Here is an 18450-nt window from a genome sequence, read left to right on the forward strand (position 1 = left end):
GAAACAATTATAATTGGCATTCATCATCAATTAAAAAACTCCTACTTCCAGACATATTAAAAAAATGTGAAACAATGCCACAGGCCTAATGAAATATGGCAGCTGTCTAGGAAATTGGGAATTGCATGGACTAGAGAAGCATGTGTTAGTGACTGCACAGCATTCGGGGCCACAGGGAGACTCATGGTCCTATATCTAATTCAGGTGCTTCTCCAAAGTTTCTTCTGTAATTTCCCCATGTCTGTGCAAATACCAGCAACACTGGGAAGCTTCTTGCTTTGGCACACTACCCGTAGAATCTCTCTCCCTTTTCGTTCTGATTTTCTAATGAGGAAAAGATAGTGTATGGCACTTAGTATAAAATGCCAATAGAAGTAAAGACAAATTCAAGTTCTAGGTTGAGTTCCATTGCTGTCCTTGCTTTCACCCTCATCTCATCCTCCCTCTCTTCTTCTGTGATGGGTTAGACCAATAAGTGACAGAAAGTGCTTGAAGGTGATAAGAACCCTTGTGCCGCCCCTTCCATGTCTTCTAGCCCTTCTGTCTTTGGATCCTAACTCCTCCCATCTGGCCAAGAACCCACTCTAAGGAGATACAGATCATTTATTTGACTAATCATTGCTAAGAATAATGAAAGGGGATCTCAAGTACCTGTCAGACCTGAGTACTTATGTCAAGTGTCAGTCACAGGAGGATAATATTTGCAGCTAGCCATTTTCTTTCTCTGAGCCAGAAAATTAAAAAGTGCACAAGTAATTGAGCATTGACTTTATCTGAAATTCTTGTTGGGTTTTTGGTCCTCGTTGTAGTATATGGAACTCAGACTTGCTTTAAAAATGCTCATAAATCCACCCCTCCATGTGAAATCTCCACACGTTCATATGTTATCACTTAATTAGCATCCCATTTGTGCTCTTCATTTTTGAGAGGACCCTTCTCCCCTGCTTAGTGAGCTTTTTCATGATTTTCCACTTTTAGCCACTTTTCCCATATAGGCATTCCCCAATAGTCTTTTTTCTATCTTCTTTATGCCCCAAGCCCTTCCATATTCAATTTGCAGTTGGTCTCAAATATAAGACCAAATGATCCAAGGTAGTAAGTTCCTTCAATTTTCTCACTCTTCACCTTAGAAAGTTTCCAAACTGTTACTCTTCTTTACCTTCTTGTCAAAGATAAGTAGATCCCATTTCTCCAAATTTAATTCTGTTTTGGATCTATAACCACCTCCTTTCTGTCTCCTTTAGAATCCATGCTTCAAAAGTTGCTTTCTTAAAGGTCATCAATTCCTTCCAAATCTAATGGTCTCTTATTCATTCATTCATTACCTCAACAGATACGTGAGCTTGCACCTTGTGCCAGATCTTTATAAACGCTCAGGCAAGTATATGAGAGAAGAGGGAGCTCGTAGTGTAAGACAGGGGATGGCAAATATATTTAGTGAAGAGATAGGTAATAAATAGTTTAGGCTTTGTGGGCCATACCACCATTCACTTGTGCCCTTACAGGGTGAAAGTGGTCATAGACAATGTGTAAATGAGGGTTTGGCTGAATGCCAATTAAATTAAATTTTATTTAGAATAGGCAGCACGTTGGTTTTGACCTGTTGTAGTTTGCCAAGTCCCTGGTTTAATGTTTAGTCTTTTTTGATCTACATGTAAGTCACTACATGTAAAAATTCCCACTTTTTAGATTCCATCACTTTCTTTTTAAAAAAAATTTTTAACATAGAGTGTTACATTAGTATCGGGTGTGTGGTATATGCAACTATTCTATACATTTCTCAGTGTTCATCACAAGGTACTCTTAATCCCCTTCAGCTGTTCTACCCATCCCCCATGCTCCTCTGCTCTGGTAACCAGTCTGTTGTCTAAATTTAAAAGTCCTCTTTTTAAATTTTTTTTGTTCATTTGTTTCTTAGATTCCATGTATAAGTGAAATCAAATGGTATTTGTCTTCCTCTGACTAATTTCACTTAGCCTTATACTCTCTAGCTCTCTCTGTTGTTGCAAATGGCAAGATTTCATTCTTTTTTATAGCTGAGTATATTCCTGTGTGTGTGTGTGTGTGTGTGTGTGTGTGTGTGTGTGTATGCGCATGAGAGGGAGAGAGAGAGAAGGTGTATACCACACCTTCTTTATCCATTCATCTATTGATGGATACTTGGGTTGTTTCTATGAATTGGCTATTATAAATAATGCTGTAATAAACATAGGGGTACATAAATCTTTTCAAATTAGTGTTTTCATATTCTTTGGGTAATTACTATGGTGATTCTATTTAATTTTTGAGAAACCTCCATACTGTATGACCTCCACAGTAACTATACCAGTTTGCATTCCCACCTACAATGCAGGAGGGTTCCTTTTTTTCTTCAACCTTGCCAACGCTTGTTTTTTTTTTTTTTTTGTTTTTTTTGTTTTTTTTTTTTTTGTTGCCATTCTGACCGGTGCGAGGTGATAGCCCATTGTAGTTTTGAATAGCATTTCTCTGCTGAGTGATGTTGAGCATCTTTTCATGTGTCTGTTGGCCATTTGGATGTCTTTGGAAACGTTATCTGTTCATATCTTCTGCACATTTTTAACTGGATTATTTGCTTTTTTTGTGTTCTATAAGTTCTTTATATATTTTAGATACTAACCCTTTATAGGACATGGCATTTACTAATTCTTCTCTCTTCAGTAGGTTGTCTTCTGGTTTTGCTGATTGTTTTCTTTATTGTTCAGAAGCTTTTATACTTTGATGTATTCCCAGTAGTTTATTTTTGCTTCGGTTTTCCTTGCTTCAGGAGAACTTTCTAGAAAAATGTTGCTACAGCTGATCCCACAAAAATTACTGCCTGTGGTTTCAGGTCCTATATTTAGGTCTTTTATACATTTTGAGTTTTTCTTTTTTGCATCCAACTGTCCAGTGTTCCCAACACCATTTATTGAAGAGACTTTTTCTCATTGCATATTCTTGTCTGCTTTGTCAAGGATTAATTGACCAGATAATTGTGGGTTTATTTCAGGGCTCTCTATTCTGTTCCATTATCTATATGTCTACTCTTGTGCTGGTACCAAACTTTTGATTACTACAGCTTTATGGTATATCTTGAAATATGGGATTGTGATAGCTCCAGTTTTGTTCTTTTTCAGGATTGCTTTGGCTATCTGGGGTCTTTTGTGGTTCCATACAGATCATAGGATTATTCTAGTTCTGCAAAAAATGTGGTTGGTATTTTGATATGGATTACATTAAATCTGTAGATTGCTTTGGGTAATATGGAAGTTTTAACACTATTTATTCTCCCAATCCATGAGCATGGAATATCTTTCCATTTGTTTCTGTGATCTTCAGTTTCTTTCCTCAGTGTTTCATAGTTTTCAGAGCACAGACTGTTCATCTCCTTGGTTAGGTTTATTTCTAGGTATTTTATTATTTTTGGTACAATTGTAAATGGGACTATTAATTTTTCTTTCTACTACTTAATTATTAATGCATAGAAATGCAACAAATTTCTGTTGATTTTTGTATCCAGTGACTTTTTTTTTAACTGAATTCTGTATCTGTTCTAGTAGTTTTTAATAGAGTCTTTAGGGTTTTCTATAAATACTGTGATGGCAAATGTGACAGCTTTACTTCTTCCTTACCAATTTGGATGCCTTTTATTCCTTTCTCTTGTCTAACTGCTACGGCTAGGACTACTAGTACTATGTTAAATAAAAGTGGTGAGGGTGGACATCCTTGTCTTGTTCTTGATCTTAGGGGAAAAGCTCTGTTTTTCACCACTGATTATATTAGCTGTGGATTTTTTATAAATGGCCTTTATTTTGTTGAAGTATGTTCCCTCTAAACCTACTTTGTTGAGGATTTTTATCATGCATAGATGTACTTTGTCAAATGTTTTTGCTGAATCTACTGAAATGATCCTATGGGTTTTATCTTTTCTCTTAGTGATGTGATGTATTACGTTGATTTGTGAATATTGAACCACCCCTTGCATCCTGGGAATAAATTCAAATTGATTGCGGGTAATGATTTTTTTAAAATATATTGTTGGATTGAGTTTTCTAATATTTTGTTGAGGAATTTTGCATCTATGCTCATCAGAGATGCTGGCCTGTAGTTCTCTTTTTTTCTAATGTTTTTATCTGATTTTGGTATCTGGGTAATGCTGGCCTCATAGAATGAATTTAGAAGCATTCCTTCCTCTTCTACTTTTTGGAATAGTTTGAGAAGTCTTTAAATGTTTGGTAGAATTGGGGCGACTGGGTGGCTCAGTCAGTTAAGTGTCCAACTTTTGATTTCAGCTTAGGTAATCATCTCAGGGTTGTGAAATTGAGCCCCATGTCAATGGGGCTGAGTGTGGAGCCTGCTTAAGATTTTCTCTCTCCCTTCCCCTCTGCCCCTACTTTCCCCTCACTTAGAAAAAAAAAAAAAAAGTTTGGTAGAATTCACCTGTGAAGCCATTTGGTCCTGGACTTTTCTTTGTTGAGGGCTTTTGGTTACTGATTCAGTTTTATTGCTGGCGATCAGTCAGTTCAAATTTTTATTCCTGATTGTTTGGAGAGCTCATAAGTTTCTAGGAATTTGTTTCTTCTAGGTTATCTAATTTGTTAGAATATTATAATAAATGCTATGCCTTTACAATCCTTTGAATTTCTGTGGTGTCCATTCTCTCTTTCATTTCTCATTTTATTTATTTGGGCCTTTTTTTTTTTAGTGAGTCTGTCAATGTTTATCAATTTTGTTGATCTTTTCAAAGAACCAGCTCATGGTTTCATTATACTGTTCTGTTTTTTAGTTTCTATTTTGGTTTTCTTCTATAATCTTTATTATTTCCTTTAACTGGTTTGGAGTTTTGTTTGTTCTTTTTCTGGCTCCTTTAGATTTAAGGTTAATTTGTTTGAGATTTCTTTTGCTTCTTGAAGTAAGTCTATTGCTATGAACTTCTTTCTTGGAACTGCTTTTACTGCATCTCAAAGATTTTGAACCATTGTATTTTCATCTCTACGTATTTATTTCCTCTTTGATTTCTTGGTTGACCCATTCATTGTTTAATAGCATCATATTATTTAACCTCCATGTATTTATTCTTTTCAGGTTTTTTGTCTTATAGTTGATTTCTAGTTTTATAGTGTTGTGGTCAGAAAAGATGCATGGTAGGACTTCAATCTTTTTGAATTTTCTAACACTTATTTCATGGCCTACCATATAGTCTATCTGGAGAACATTCCATATGCACTTGAAAAGAATGTATAATCTGTTTAGGATGGAATGTTCTGAATATTTCTCTTCAGTCCATCTGGTAGGCCATTGTGTCATTCAAAGCCACTATTTCTTGACTTTGTTTGGATAATCTATCCATTGATGTAAGTAGTGTATTAAAGTCCTTTATATTACATTGCTTTACTATTGTGTACTTCCTTTGTAAATATTTATGCCCCCAACATAACAAAAAGCAGTTAATAACAAACAATTGTTATACCTTCTTGTTGTATTATTCCCTTTATATAGTATCCTTCTTTATCTCCTGTTACAGTCTTTGTTTTAAAGTCTATTTTTTTCTGGGGCACCTGGGTGGCTCAGTTTGTTGAGCATCCAACTCTTGGTTTTGGCTCAGGTCATGATCTCAGGGTCATGAAATCAAGCCCTGCATCAGGCTCTCCACTCAGCAGGGCATCTGCTTCCTCTCTCCCTCTGCATGTTTTCTTGTTCACACACGTGTGAACACACACACTCTCTCTCTTTATCTCTCTAAAATAAAAAAATAAATAGTCTATTTTGTCAGAGGTAAGTATTTTTACCCTGGCTTTCTTTTCACTGCCATTTGCATGATAAATGCTTTTCCCTTCCTTCCCTTTCAGTCTGTATGTGTCTTTAGATCTGAAATGAGTCTCTTATAGGCAATATAATATAGATAAATCTTGCTTCCCATCACCCATAGAGCTCAGTGTGGGGCCTGAACTCACAACCTTGAGATCTAGACCTGAGATAAGGTCAAGAGTCAGACATTTAACTGACTGAGCCATCCAGGCACCTCTGGGTCTTGCTTTTTTATCCATTCCATCAACCTGTCTTTTGATTGGAGCATAGTCCATTTACATTCAAAGTGATTATTGTACTTATTGCCATTTTGTTACTTGTTTTATGATTGTTTTTGTATTTTTTTTAGCTCCTTTCTTGCTCTCTTCATGGTTTTCTGTCTTTAATGATATACTTGGGTTCATTTCTCTTCATTTCTTACATATCTATTACCAGTTTTTGATTTGTGACTACCGCTAAGATTGTATATACCATCTTCTGCAGGTAGCAGTCTATATTAAGTTGATGTTCACTTAGGTTGGAATCCATTCTATTTTACTTTACATCCTTTTTTTCTTTGATTTTTATAGATCTACTTAATTTTACTGCTTTTGTGCTTCCTACTTTTCTTAATCCTACTTACAGTCTTTCATTTCCATTCAGAGTACCCTTTAACATTTCTTGCAGGGCTGGTTTAGTGGTGATGAATTTTACTAACTTTTGTTTGTCTGAAAAATTTTTTATCTATATATTCTGAATGATAGCCTTGCTGCATAGTATATTCTTGACTGCAGGGTCTTTTCCTGTTGGCAATTTGAATATTTTTCTGGCCTTCAAAATTGCTGCTAAAAAATTAACTGATAGCTTAATAGGGATTCCTTTGTATATAACTGTTTTCTTTTCTCTTGCTGTTTTTAAGATTTTTCTCTTTATTACTTTTTGCCATTTTATTTTATTTTAATTTTTTTTATTTTACTTTTTGCCATTTTAATTGCTATGTGCCTTGGTGTGGACTCCTTAGGTTGATTTTGTTGGAGGCTTTCCATGCTTCCTGAATCTGGATTTCTGTTTCCTTCCCAAAATTCAGGAAGTTTTCAGCTATTTCTTCAAATGCATTTTCTGCCATGTTTTCTCTCTCTTCTCCTTCTGGGATCCCTATAATGTGAACATTATTACACTTGATCGTGTTCTTCTGTTCCTTAATCTAGTTTCATTTTTTATTATTTTTTCTCTCTCCTGTTTGGCTTGATTGTGTTCCATAACTGTCTCTTCCAGATTGCTCATCTGTTCTGCTTGTTCAGTCTAGTATTTATTCCTTCTAGTGTATAAAATATATATAATATTAATATATAAATATAGAAGTATTATATAAACATACATATTTAATTTTAGTTACTGAGTTCTGCATCCATAATTGATTCTTTTTTATGTTTTCTATTTCTTTGTTGAGGGTCTCACTGAGGTCATCTACTCAAGTACAGCAAATATCTTTATGAGCATCATTTTAAATTCTCTGTCAGGCATATTACCTATCTGTTTCATTTAGCTCTCCTGCTGTGATTTTTATATTTTTCATTTGGAACATATTCTTCAGTCTCCTCATTCTGTCTAACTCTGTTTCTTCAGTCCATTTGTCTGCAGTGGTTCTCTTTGCCTGTTGTATACAATGTTTGGTCCCTGTGGTGGGCCAGTCTGGGGCCACCTTGGGCTTGAGTTGAGTCAGATGAGGTGTTTGCCAAAGATTCAGTAGCACTAAACTACAGGGCACTCTTCCTGTGTTGTACACTGAGAAACTTTCACTGATGGGCAGGACCTATAGTCAGACCAGATGTCTGCCCCCAGCCCACTGCTGGGATCATAGTGCAAATGGTGTGTGTGGTTATTTTCTCCTCTCCCTGGAGCAGGAGAAGTCACTTTGGAGTGGTGCTGGGAGAGAACTCTTAGGGCTGCTTGCACCTTGCCAGGCTTGTGCCACAACTTTGGATGAACTCCTGCCAAGGTCAGGTTGGAGGGGACAGGTTGTACTGTGCCAGCAAGTCCATGCTGGTCCTCTGTGTAAAGGGGTTGGGGCTTAAAATTCCTGCCCCGCCTGGACTGGAAAGGTAGTTTCTGCAGGAGAACCCACAGATCTGGTGTGCTGTTAGCAAACTAGGTGGGGAGTGCTCGTGCTGCCCTGGTTCCCACAGGTGTCCTTTTATTTTGGGTGGGGGTATGGGGAGGAGAATGGTGCCTTCTCTTTTTTTTTTTTTTTTTAAGATTTTACTTATTTATTTGAAGGGGTGTGGCATGAGCAGAGATAGGGAGTCAGAGGGACAGGGAGAAGCAGAGTCCTCACTGAGCCTGGAGCCGATGCAGAGCCTGATTCCAAGACCCTGAGTTCATGATGTCATGAACTGAAGCATGAGCTGAAGTCAGTCACTTACCTGACAGAGCCACCGGAGGCCCACTCCCCTTTTATTCTTAAGGAAGTCTCTCAAACATCCCTACTCCTCTAGCACATTCTGAGATTAGTAAACAAAACCCCCTCATTTATATCCCAGGTGTTTTTTCAAACTGCTGCTTCTATGCTGTATCTCAGTGGGGCTGTTTGTTGTGCTGTCTCTTTAAGGGCAGGGACTCAGTTTCCTATTGCCCTCCTGGCTCTCCCAGAGCCAAGCTGCTGATCTTTAAAGTTAAGCCCTAATGATTATTAGGCCCTCTGTTTTTCAAAACCAAATGTTATGGGGATTCTCTAACCCTCTGTGAGTTCCCTGTGCCTGGTTGCCTGGGGTGGGGTTTTCTCCTCTCTCTGTCTACTTTGATGGTGTCCCTCCCTCCCAAGGACAGTCACGTGGGTCTTTTTAGCTCCCAACCACATCTCTGCCCTTCCTACCCTCTTAGTGTGGCCTCTTTTCTACATGTAGCTGTGGAGATCTGTTCTGCCATTCTTTGGGTCCTTTTGGGGTTATTTACATTAATATGGGTATTATCTGGGTGTATCCATGGGTTGAGGTGAGCCTAGGACCCTCCTATTCCACCATCTTCCCTGGAAGTCTTTATCACCCTTTTTTTTTTTTTTTTTTGAAACCATCTTTTGAGTTCTGGAAAGTCAGTCTCTGATACTCCTGCTACTTCTCTGGAAGCCTATTTGTATCTTTTTGCTACTTTTTGTCTGCTAGATTGGTGTTTCACAAGATCCTATTTTTGGTCCTCTTATTTGCTTTTGCTAAACTCTCTTGACAATCTTACGTCATTGCACAGTGTCTAAATAAATTGCTCTCCATCCTGACCATTCTCCTGATTCTAGGCCTAGATTCCTGTTGCCCTGTTCAGTGTCCTCATCAAGCTGAGCCACAGTACCTCACAGTTTGTACAACACACAAAAAATGAGGCCATTATCATTTTCATCTTTCTAGCACACTGCTTTTCCTTCTTTCTGCCTTTCTGTCTCAAGGTGGTGATAACAATGAGTTGTGATAACATATGTATAGTGTCTGGCACACAGAAGGCAAGCACTAAATGTTAATTGCCCACTTTCTCTTAATCACATCAGTGTTCCATCTAACTTAGTTTGAAACCTTGGAGGTACCTTTGACCTCTTTTATTTTGCACCATATTCAATATGTTAAATTCTTTTATTCTATAATATATCTTGCCTCTGACTTCTCATTCTCATTCTCCCCACCATTTCCTAATTTAAAGCACTCAATCAGTTAGGAGTTGCATTTTCTGCACATAATAACAACAAAAACAGATTTATATTAGCTTAACCCAGTGGAGTTTTATGTTCCTCCTGGAATACAACATCTGGAGGAAAGCAGTCTAGAGCTGGTATGGTGGCTCTGCAATGCCAATAGAGACTTGATTTTTTTTTTCTCTCTCTCTCTCCTCAGATATCCATAGGAAGTAGTTTTTGTCCTTCTACTTTTCACTCTTTTTTCACAAAGTGAATGTTCCATCTCCAGCATTGCATCTGTAGTCCAGGCAGGAAGAAGGGGAAGGACAAAGGGTAAAAGACTGAACAGCCAATCTCACCATGTCTTTCCTGTTTTTAAAGGGTTTATCCAAGAGCCCCACCTAGCAACTTCTGCTGACATCTCATTCTCTGGACTGTCACACAGCCACTCCTAACTGTTGCTCCAAATAAGATAAGGGCACTGTTAGGAAAAGGAGAGGCTGAATGTTGCATTGCACCGGAACCACTGGTGTCTGCCATACTTCCATCACTGCTTACCTGGGCTTCCACAATATCTCCTCGTGTATCTGCCCACATCTACTCTTTCCCTTAATCCATTTTACATATATTATCAGACCAGTCACCCTGGAACTTGGCTCCAAATTCATCAGACTATTCTCCCCTCAACTTTTTGAGGTGTAATTGTGTATAGTTAAAATCTACAACGTGGTGATTTGATATACATTGTGAATGACTACCACAATCAAGTTAATTAACACATCCATCACCTCGCATGGCTATCATTTATTAGGAGTATGTGTTTGTGTATGTGGTGGGAATGCTTAAGATCTCTTTGCAAATATCAAGTATACAGTACAATGCTATTAATCATAGTTACAATGCTGTAGACTAGCCCTCCAGTACTTACTCATCTTGTTACTGAGTGTTTGTACTCTTTGACCAACATCATCCCCTTCCCCCAACCCCTGGTAACCACCCTTCTATTCTGTTTCTATGAGTTCCTTTTTTTTTTTTTTAAGATTCCACATATAGATGAGATTATACAGTATTTGTCTTTCTCTGGGTTATTTCACTAAGCACAATATCTTTTAGGTTCATCCATGTCACAAATGGCAGGATTTCCTTTTTTATGGCTGAATAACATTCCATTGTGCCATGTTTCTTATGTATGTGTCATGTTATTAAAATCTGCTCATCCATCTATGGACATTTTGGTTTTCAAATCTTGGCTATAGTGAATAATGCCCAGTGCATATGGGAGTGCACATGTCTCTTTGAGATCATGATTTCATTTCCCTCAACTATATATCCAGAAGTGGGATTGCTAGATCCTAGATTTTTTATGGTTCTATTTTTAATTTTTCTAAAGATTTTATTTATTTGAAAGAGAAAGCAGGACAGAGGGAGAGGGAGGAGCAGCTTCCCCACCGAGCAAGGAGCCCAGTGCAAGGCTCAATCCCAGGACCATGGCATCATGACTTGAGCCTAAAACAAATGCTCAAGCTACCCAGGTGCCCCTATTAATTTTTTGAGGAAATTCCATAACTGTTTTCTATAATGGCCATACTAATTTACATTCCTACTTATAGTGGGAATGTACAGGAGTTCCTTTTCTCCACACCCTCCCCAAGTTATTATCTCTTTTTGATGATAACCATCCTAACAGGTGATATCTCATTGTGGTTTTTGCTTTGCATTTCCCTCATGATTAGTGATGTTGAGCATCTTCTCATATATCTACTGGCATTTGTATATCCTTTTTGGAAAAATGTCTACTCAAGTCATTTGCCCATGTTTTAATTGGATTGTTTATTTTTTTGCTTTTGAGTTGTAGGAGTTCCTTATATATTTTAAGTATTAACCCCTTATCAGATACATGGTTTGCACTGTGGTCTGAATGTTTGTGTCCCCTAGAATTTATATGTTGGTATCCTGGTCCATATTAAGAGGCTATGTCATGTATTAAGAGGGAGGGCCTTTGGAAGGTGATTAGGTCATAAGAACCCTATGAATGGGATTACTGCTTTTATATATAAAAAAAAAAGGCTCCAGAGAACTTGCTAGCCTCCCTCTACCATGTGAGGACACAGAAGATACTGGCTATGAACCAAAAAGAGCCTTCACCAGCCACTACATGGAATCTGTGGTGCCCTGATCTTGAACTTTTTAGTCTCCATAATTATGAGAATTAGATTTCTGTTGTTTATAAGCTACCTGGGCTCTGGTATTCTGTTATAGCAGCCCGAGTGGACTAAGACAATTTGTAAATATCTTCTCCCTTTTCATAGGTTGCCTTTTCATTTTGTTGATTATTTCTTTTGCTGTGCAGAAACTTTTTGGCTTGCTGTAGTTCCACTTGTTTGTTTTTGCTTTTGTTGACTGTGTTTCTGGTGTCTGATCCAAAAAAAAAAAAATCATTGCCAAGACTAATGTTAAGGCACTTTTTTCCCTTTGTTTACTTCTAGGAGCTATACAGTCCCAGGTCTTATAAGTCTTTAATCATTTTAAGTTCATTGTTGTGAGTTCTATAAAATAGGGATCCTGTCTCATTCTTTTGCATGGATACCTATTTTTTCCCAGCACCATTTATTGAAGGGACTGTCCTTTCCCTATTGCTTATTCACAGCACTCTTGTCAAAGACAGTTGACTATATATGAATGAGTTTATTTCTGGGCTCTATTCTGTTCCATTGGCTTATGTGTCTCTCTTTATGCCCGTACCATATAGTTTTGATTACTCTAGCTTTGCAATGATAGTTTGAAATCAGGAAGTGTGATGCCTCCAGCTCTGTTCTTCTTTCTCAAGATTGCTTTGGCTACTTGGGGTTTTTGTGGTTCCATGCAAATTTTAGGATTTTTTTTTTCTATTTCTTTTTTTTTTTTTTTTTTTACAGAAGACTCATTTTATTTTATTTATTTATTTATTTATGATAGTCACAGAGAGAGAAAGAGAGAGAGGCAGAGGGAGGAGCAGGCTCCATGCACTGGGAGCCCGATGTGGGATTCGATCCCGGGTCTCCAGGATCGCGCCCTGGGCCAAAGGCAGGCGCCAAACCGCTGCGCCACCCAGGGATCCCTATTTCTGTGAATAATGCCATTGGAATTTTGATAAGGATTGTACTGAGTTTGTGGATCGCTTTGCATAGTGTGGAGATTTAAACAACTATTAATTCTTCTAATCCAGAAACACAAGATATCTCTCCATTCGTTTCCACACCTTCTTTAATTTCTTTGTCTTACAGTTTTTGGTGTACATGTCTTTCATGTCCTTAAATTTATTCCTAAGCATTTTATTGTTTTCAGTGCTATTATAAATGGAATTTTTTCTTTTTCTTTTAGATAAGTCATTCTTAATGTATAGAACTACAACTGATTTTTATACTTTTTTTTTTTAATCCTGCAACTTAACTGAATTTGTTGATTTAGTCCTAACTTTTTTTTTTTTTTTTTTTGGTGGAGTCCTTAAGGTTTTCGGCACAGAGTACATGTCATCTGTGAACAGAGACCGTTTTACCTTACTCTTGTGTTTAGAGGCCTTTTGTTTCTTGCCAAATTGCTCTGGCTAGGTCTATGTTGAATACAAGTGGCAAGAGTGGGCATCCTTGTCTTGTTCACTACTGGATACGATGTAGGCTGTGGGTTTGTCATATGTGGCCTGTATAATGCTGAAGTAGGTTTCTTCTATCTTTAATTTGTTGAGAGTTTTTATCAGGAAAGAATGCTGTATTTTGTCAAATGCCTTTTCTTCATGGAGATGATCATATGACTTTTTATTTCATTCTGCTAATATGGTGTATCACATTTATTGACTTTGTATATGTTAGACCATCATTACATACAAAGGTTAAATACCATTTGATCATGGAATATGATCCTTTTCATGTGCTGTTGAATTTGATTTGCTAGTGTTTTACTGACAAATTTTGCATCTAAGTTCACCAAAGATATTGGTGTGTAATTTTCTTGTAGTGTCTTTGTCTGGCTTTTGTCTATGCTGGCCTCATAAGATGCATTTAGGAATGTTCCCTTCTCTTTAGTTTTTTGGAAGAGTTTGAGGAGGATTGCTTTTTAAGTTTTTCTTTAAATCCTTGGTAGCGCTCATCAGTGAAACCATCTGATCCTAGGCTTTTCTTTGTGAGACTTTTTATCACCAATTCAACCTCCTTACTTGTTATTGGTCTGCTTAGATTTTCTAGCTCAATGAGTTAGTCTTATTAGGCTTTGTTTCTATGAATTTATTAATCTCTTCCAGGTAATCCAACTTGTTGATATATGATTGTTCATAATGATCTCTTATGATTCTTTGTACTTCTGTGTTATCAGTTGTAATAGCTCCTTTAATTTCTGATTTTTGTCTTCTCTTTTTCTCAGTGTAGCTAAAAGGTTGTCAATTTTATCTTTTCACAAAACCAGCTCTTTGGTTCATGGATCTTTTCTATCATTTTTCTAGTCTATATTTCATTGTTCTACTCTGATTTTTATCATTTCCTTCCTTCTGCTAACTTTGTGCTTAGTTTTTTCTTTTTCTAGTTCTTGAGGTATAAAGTTAGGGTATTTTGAGTTTTTGTTTTTTGTTTTGAGAGACAGCAAGAGGGAGAGAGGGAGAGAGCACATGAGCAGGAGGTGGGGAGGGAGGAGAGAGATAATCTTAAGCAAGCTCCACACCCAGAATGGTGCCCAGTGCAGGGCTTGATCTCACAACCCTGAGCCGAAATCAAGAGGCAGATGCTTAACTGACTGAGTTACCCACCCAAATGCCCCAAGATCTTTTTCTTAGTGTAAACATTTATTGTGATAAACTTCTCTCTTAGGATGGCTTTTGCTGCATCCCATATTTTAATATGTCATATTTATATTTGTTTCAAGATTTTTTAAACTTCCCTTTGATCTCTTTTGATTTCTTCATCATATTACTATTAAGAGATCTCCATCACTTGAACTCTAAAGCTCTTAATCTGGTATCTGAGAACCTCCATAGTGTGTCTCTGTATGCCCATGTAACTTGAGTTCCAGCTTACCTTTCCACATTCTACACCCCAGATAAACAGTTTTATTATACTAAGCCCCAGCATTCCTTTCTTCATGCCTTTTCTCAGGCTGTTCCCGTTGTCCGCAGGTCCTGACATTTCATGCTGTAGGTCCAAGCCCTCACATCCTTCAAGGCTATAGGTCAAATGCCACCTCCTAGTTCACCCCTTCCTGATCCTCTCAGGCTTTGTACCTCCTCTACATGGTAATGGTCATCTTCTCCCTTCAGTGAATGATTTTAAAGTCCATGTCCTAATTTCCTTCTGGAAAACAGAGATCCTTACTAGAGATAAGTTCCTTCTAACATTGAGCCATACATGTTCAATTAATAGTTGTGAGATGAGAGAATATTTCTACTAGGACTGTCAAAGAACTTTGTTCAAAGCTGACATTTGCATGTATCTATGTTAAGTACTAAGTGCTTCAAATGTAATCACTTAATTCTAACAACAATCTTTATGAGGTGGCTTCTTTTCAAAGCTCCCATATGACAGATAATGAAACTGAGGCGCAGAACAATTAGGCAATCTACTCAAGATCATGTTGACTTTAAGTGGTAAAACAGAACAAGTGAGATTCTAGAGCTCATGTTCTTTACTACAATTTCTTCTGTCTCACCAGAGAAAAGCACCAAGAAATTGAGAATGTTGCTCAGCTTCCTGATTATCCAGAACACTCTGGGCAAGGGACTGCCTGTCCTGAGAGTGGGTCTACCTTCACTGGGGCCAAGGAGAGACCCTGGAGTGTGGAACAAGAGCTAAGGTCAGACCAAGGGTTTGATGCTGAACCTTTGCAAGTGAAATGGCCACACTTTAAAGTTCTAATGCATCAAAGAGTTGCCCACTAACCAACCCTACTCCAATATAAGAAAAAACAAGGTTGGGGATCCCTGGGTGGCTCAGCGTTTTAGTGCCTGCCTTTGGCCCAGGGTGCAATCCTGGAGTCCCGGGATCAAGTACCACGTCGGGCTCCCGGCATGGAGCCTGCTTCTCCCTCTGCCTGTGTCTCTGCGCCTCTTTCTGTCTATGTCTCTCATAAATAAATAAAAATCTTTAATTAAAGAAAAAAACAAGGTTGAAGTCTCTCTGCTGTTGAAGAAAATATGTGAATTCCATTTACATTTTGCTAAGTAGAGGGTTTTGCCAAGTTGCTCCTAGAAAAACATTCTAAGAGTGGAATGGAAACCCTGATGTCTTTCTTACCTATGGGAGATCAATCACCCTATAAAACTCCTGTTTGCTTTATGGAAAGTAAAAAAAGGGCATTGGAGGGATTGGTACACAGTCTGCACCTAGAGTGATGGGAACCCAGCCACCTCTCTGTTGGCAGTCCCTGTTAAGGATAACTACTGGGCCCCTGTGGTCCTTTGTTAACACGTGGGTCTTCCAGCTTTCCTAGAGAATGGTCCTGGTTTGGACCAATAAAATAGGGGCTGTAATTTTCACTAGCTGTCTTAAATAGCAAGTTCTGAATTTACTCCATCATACTCAAAGGCAGCAGATGCCATAAGCATTTTCCCTATTGTATGAAGCAGTGTGAACATCTGGCCCCTTCAGAAAAGGGAGTTATCTTTTCTTTCCCAAAATGATTGGAGAATCACATTTTTTTTTTTAAAGATTTTACTTACTTATTCATGAGACATAGAAAGAGGGAGAGAGAGGCAGAGGGAGAAGCAGGCTCCCTGTGGGGAGCCCAATGCGGAACTTGATCCCAGGACCCCCGGGATCACAACCTGAGCCAAAGCCACCCAGGTGCCCCAGAGAAGTCACATTTTAAATATATATGCTCTACGGCTCTACTCTTGGGAAGATATGGAAGATTGAGATTTGACTGCTTTCTGCCACTAAAATAGCTCCCTGGCAGTCATTCATAATTTAGTGTAGTATATAGGATTGGAGGTATACCCATCAGATACGCATGTTCTGCTTCAATAATAATGCCAGACAGCATTTAGATACTAGAGATTTTTATTAGAACTTATAGTTTTTTTTTCTTACTTATAAAAGTAACATATGCTCAAAATAATATCCAGGGAGTAAAAATTTAGAAAATAGAAATAAAAATATTTCCTAAAATCTAACCCAGAGATGATTACCTCCAATATTGCTTTAATATGCATATAAAATAGAATAATCCTTTAGTATTTAACTAGCTTTTTGTACTTGATAGTATATCACGAACATTTCTGATGTTTTATGGGATGTTATATATATATAATATAATATATATATATAATATATATAAAATAAAAATGTGATAATATATATATAACAAAATTTTAAAATTTTAAAAATTAAATCTTTGAAGGGACAAATGAAAAGTTTTACTCCCACTCTGTCTTGCATCTACCTGGTTGTTATCCTCTATTCTCCATAGGTAACTACCTCTTTTTGTTGGTTTTAAAATATCTTCCCAGAGTTACTTTGCACATTATAAACAAATTTAAATATATGTTCTTATTCCCTTCCCAACTTTTATGCAAAATACAGCTTTCTGTATCCACTTTTGATTTTTCTCACTAACAAATCCATCTAATCTTCCTGCAACATTGTCCATATTGAATTATTATTATATTGTCTGTTTTTGGATATTGCTTAACTAATTCCTGATTTTTTGGATGATTTTTTTAATTTTTTATTTATTTATTTTTTTTTAAATTTTTTAAAATTTATTTATGATAGTCACACACACACACACACACACACACAGAGAGAGAGAGAGAGAGAGAGAGAGAGAGAGAGAGAGAGAGAGGCAGAGACACAGGCAGAGGGAGAAGCAGGCTCCATGCACTGGGAGCCCGACGTGGGATTCGATCCCGGGTCTCCAGGATCACGCCCTGGGCCAAAGGCAGGCGCTAAACCGCTGCGCCACTCAGGGATCCCTGGATGATTTTTTTTAGACCTTTAGCTGTTTCAAAACAGCTTTATTAGATTGTATCCAACTTTATATACAACTCATGATTATTTCCTTAGGATAAATTATTTTAAATTCTTTGCTGGGCTTTTGCTTCATGTTTTTCAAATTGTTTCTAAAATGTCCTAGCAATTTATACCTTTCCCACCAAGGGTTGCCAACAGGTCAAGAGGGAATTAAGTTGAAAGAGGCCATTTAGAACAGTGAACCTTTTGAATATTATGTGCAGAAGGAAGTAGGAACAAGAAAGCCATGGTGGACAGGTATTGTGATGGTGTGGAGGGAGAGGGGTCAGCAAGAGGTGGTTGGGCATACTTGAAAGAACACATCAGAACCCAAGTGAGATGTCCATTCCAGTCTTGCCTCTGAAGGGACAACTGGAATAAGTCTCTAAGGTCTTTGAGTCTGTTCCTTCATCATCGAAAAAGGAGGAGGAGTGCTTTCTGAGTTTATTCGGGCCCTCATTTTCTCCCAAAGCAGGTTTGTAAAGATGAAATGTGAGTCTTTTCCAGCTCTAAAATTCTTTATTTTTTGGAGCAGTACCTTTGTGTTCAGAGAAAATAAAAAGTGGGTTTCTGCTTATCCTGGTTGTGTTTTGAAGGGACAACCTCCTTCTTTTTTTTTTTATTTATTTATGATAGTCAGAGAGAGAGAGAGAGAGAGAGAGAGAGAGGCAGAGACACAGGCAGAGGGAGAAGCAGGCTCCATGCACCGGGAGCCCGACGTGGGATTCGATCCCGGGTCTCCAGGATTGCGCCCTGGGCCAAAGGCAGGCGCCAAACCGCTGCGCCACCCAGGGATCCCGACAACCTCCTTCTTTATAAAGCTGTGTTACTAATCTCTCTTCATTTCAATAAATGCTAAGCCTACACCTCTCAATCTATCATCTTTCATAAAATTAGGAGTAAACTGGAGAATGTTAAAAGTATAAGAGATTCCTGACTCCGTGTGTGTAAATTTTTAAAACACTTATTTTTAGATGATGTAACATAGATGGTATGGATCTGCAATAGCATTAAGCAGCAGCAGGTGAATCATACAAACCCTGA

At 37.8% G+C, this 18450-nt stretch overlaps 1 protein-coding gene across 1 annotated transcript in view; it reads left to right on the plus strand.

Moving 5' to 3' along the window:
- The window catches only part of EFHC1 (EF-hand domain containing 1), a 63251-nt gene that overhangs the window by 42612 nt on the left and 2189 nt on the right, over window positions 1-18450 (plus strand). Inside the window, exon 10 of the mRNA XM_055329564.1 lies at window positions 15110-15250. Within this exon, the coding sequence (XP_055185539.1) occupies window positions 15110-15250 (141 nt within the window). The remainder of the gene's footprint in view (window positions 1-15109; window positions 15251-18450) is intronic.

This window comes from Nyctereutes procyonoides, unplaced genomic scaffold (assembly GCF_905146905.1).
Source record: "Nyctereutes procyonoides isolate TBG_1078 unplaced genomic scaffold, NYPRO_anot_genome, whole genome shotgun sequence".
In the NCBI taxonomy this organism is placed as follows: Eukaryota; Metazoa; Chordata; class Mammalia; order Carnivora; family Canidae; genus Nyctereutes; species Nyctereutes procyonoides.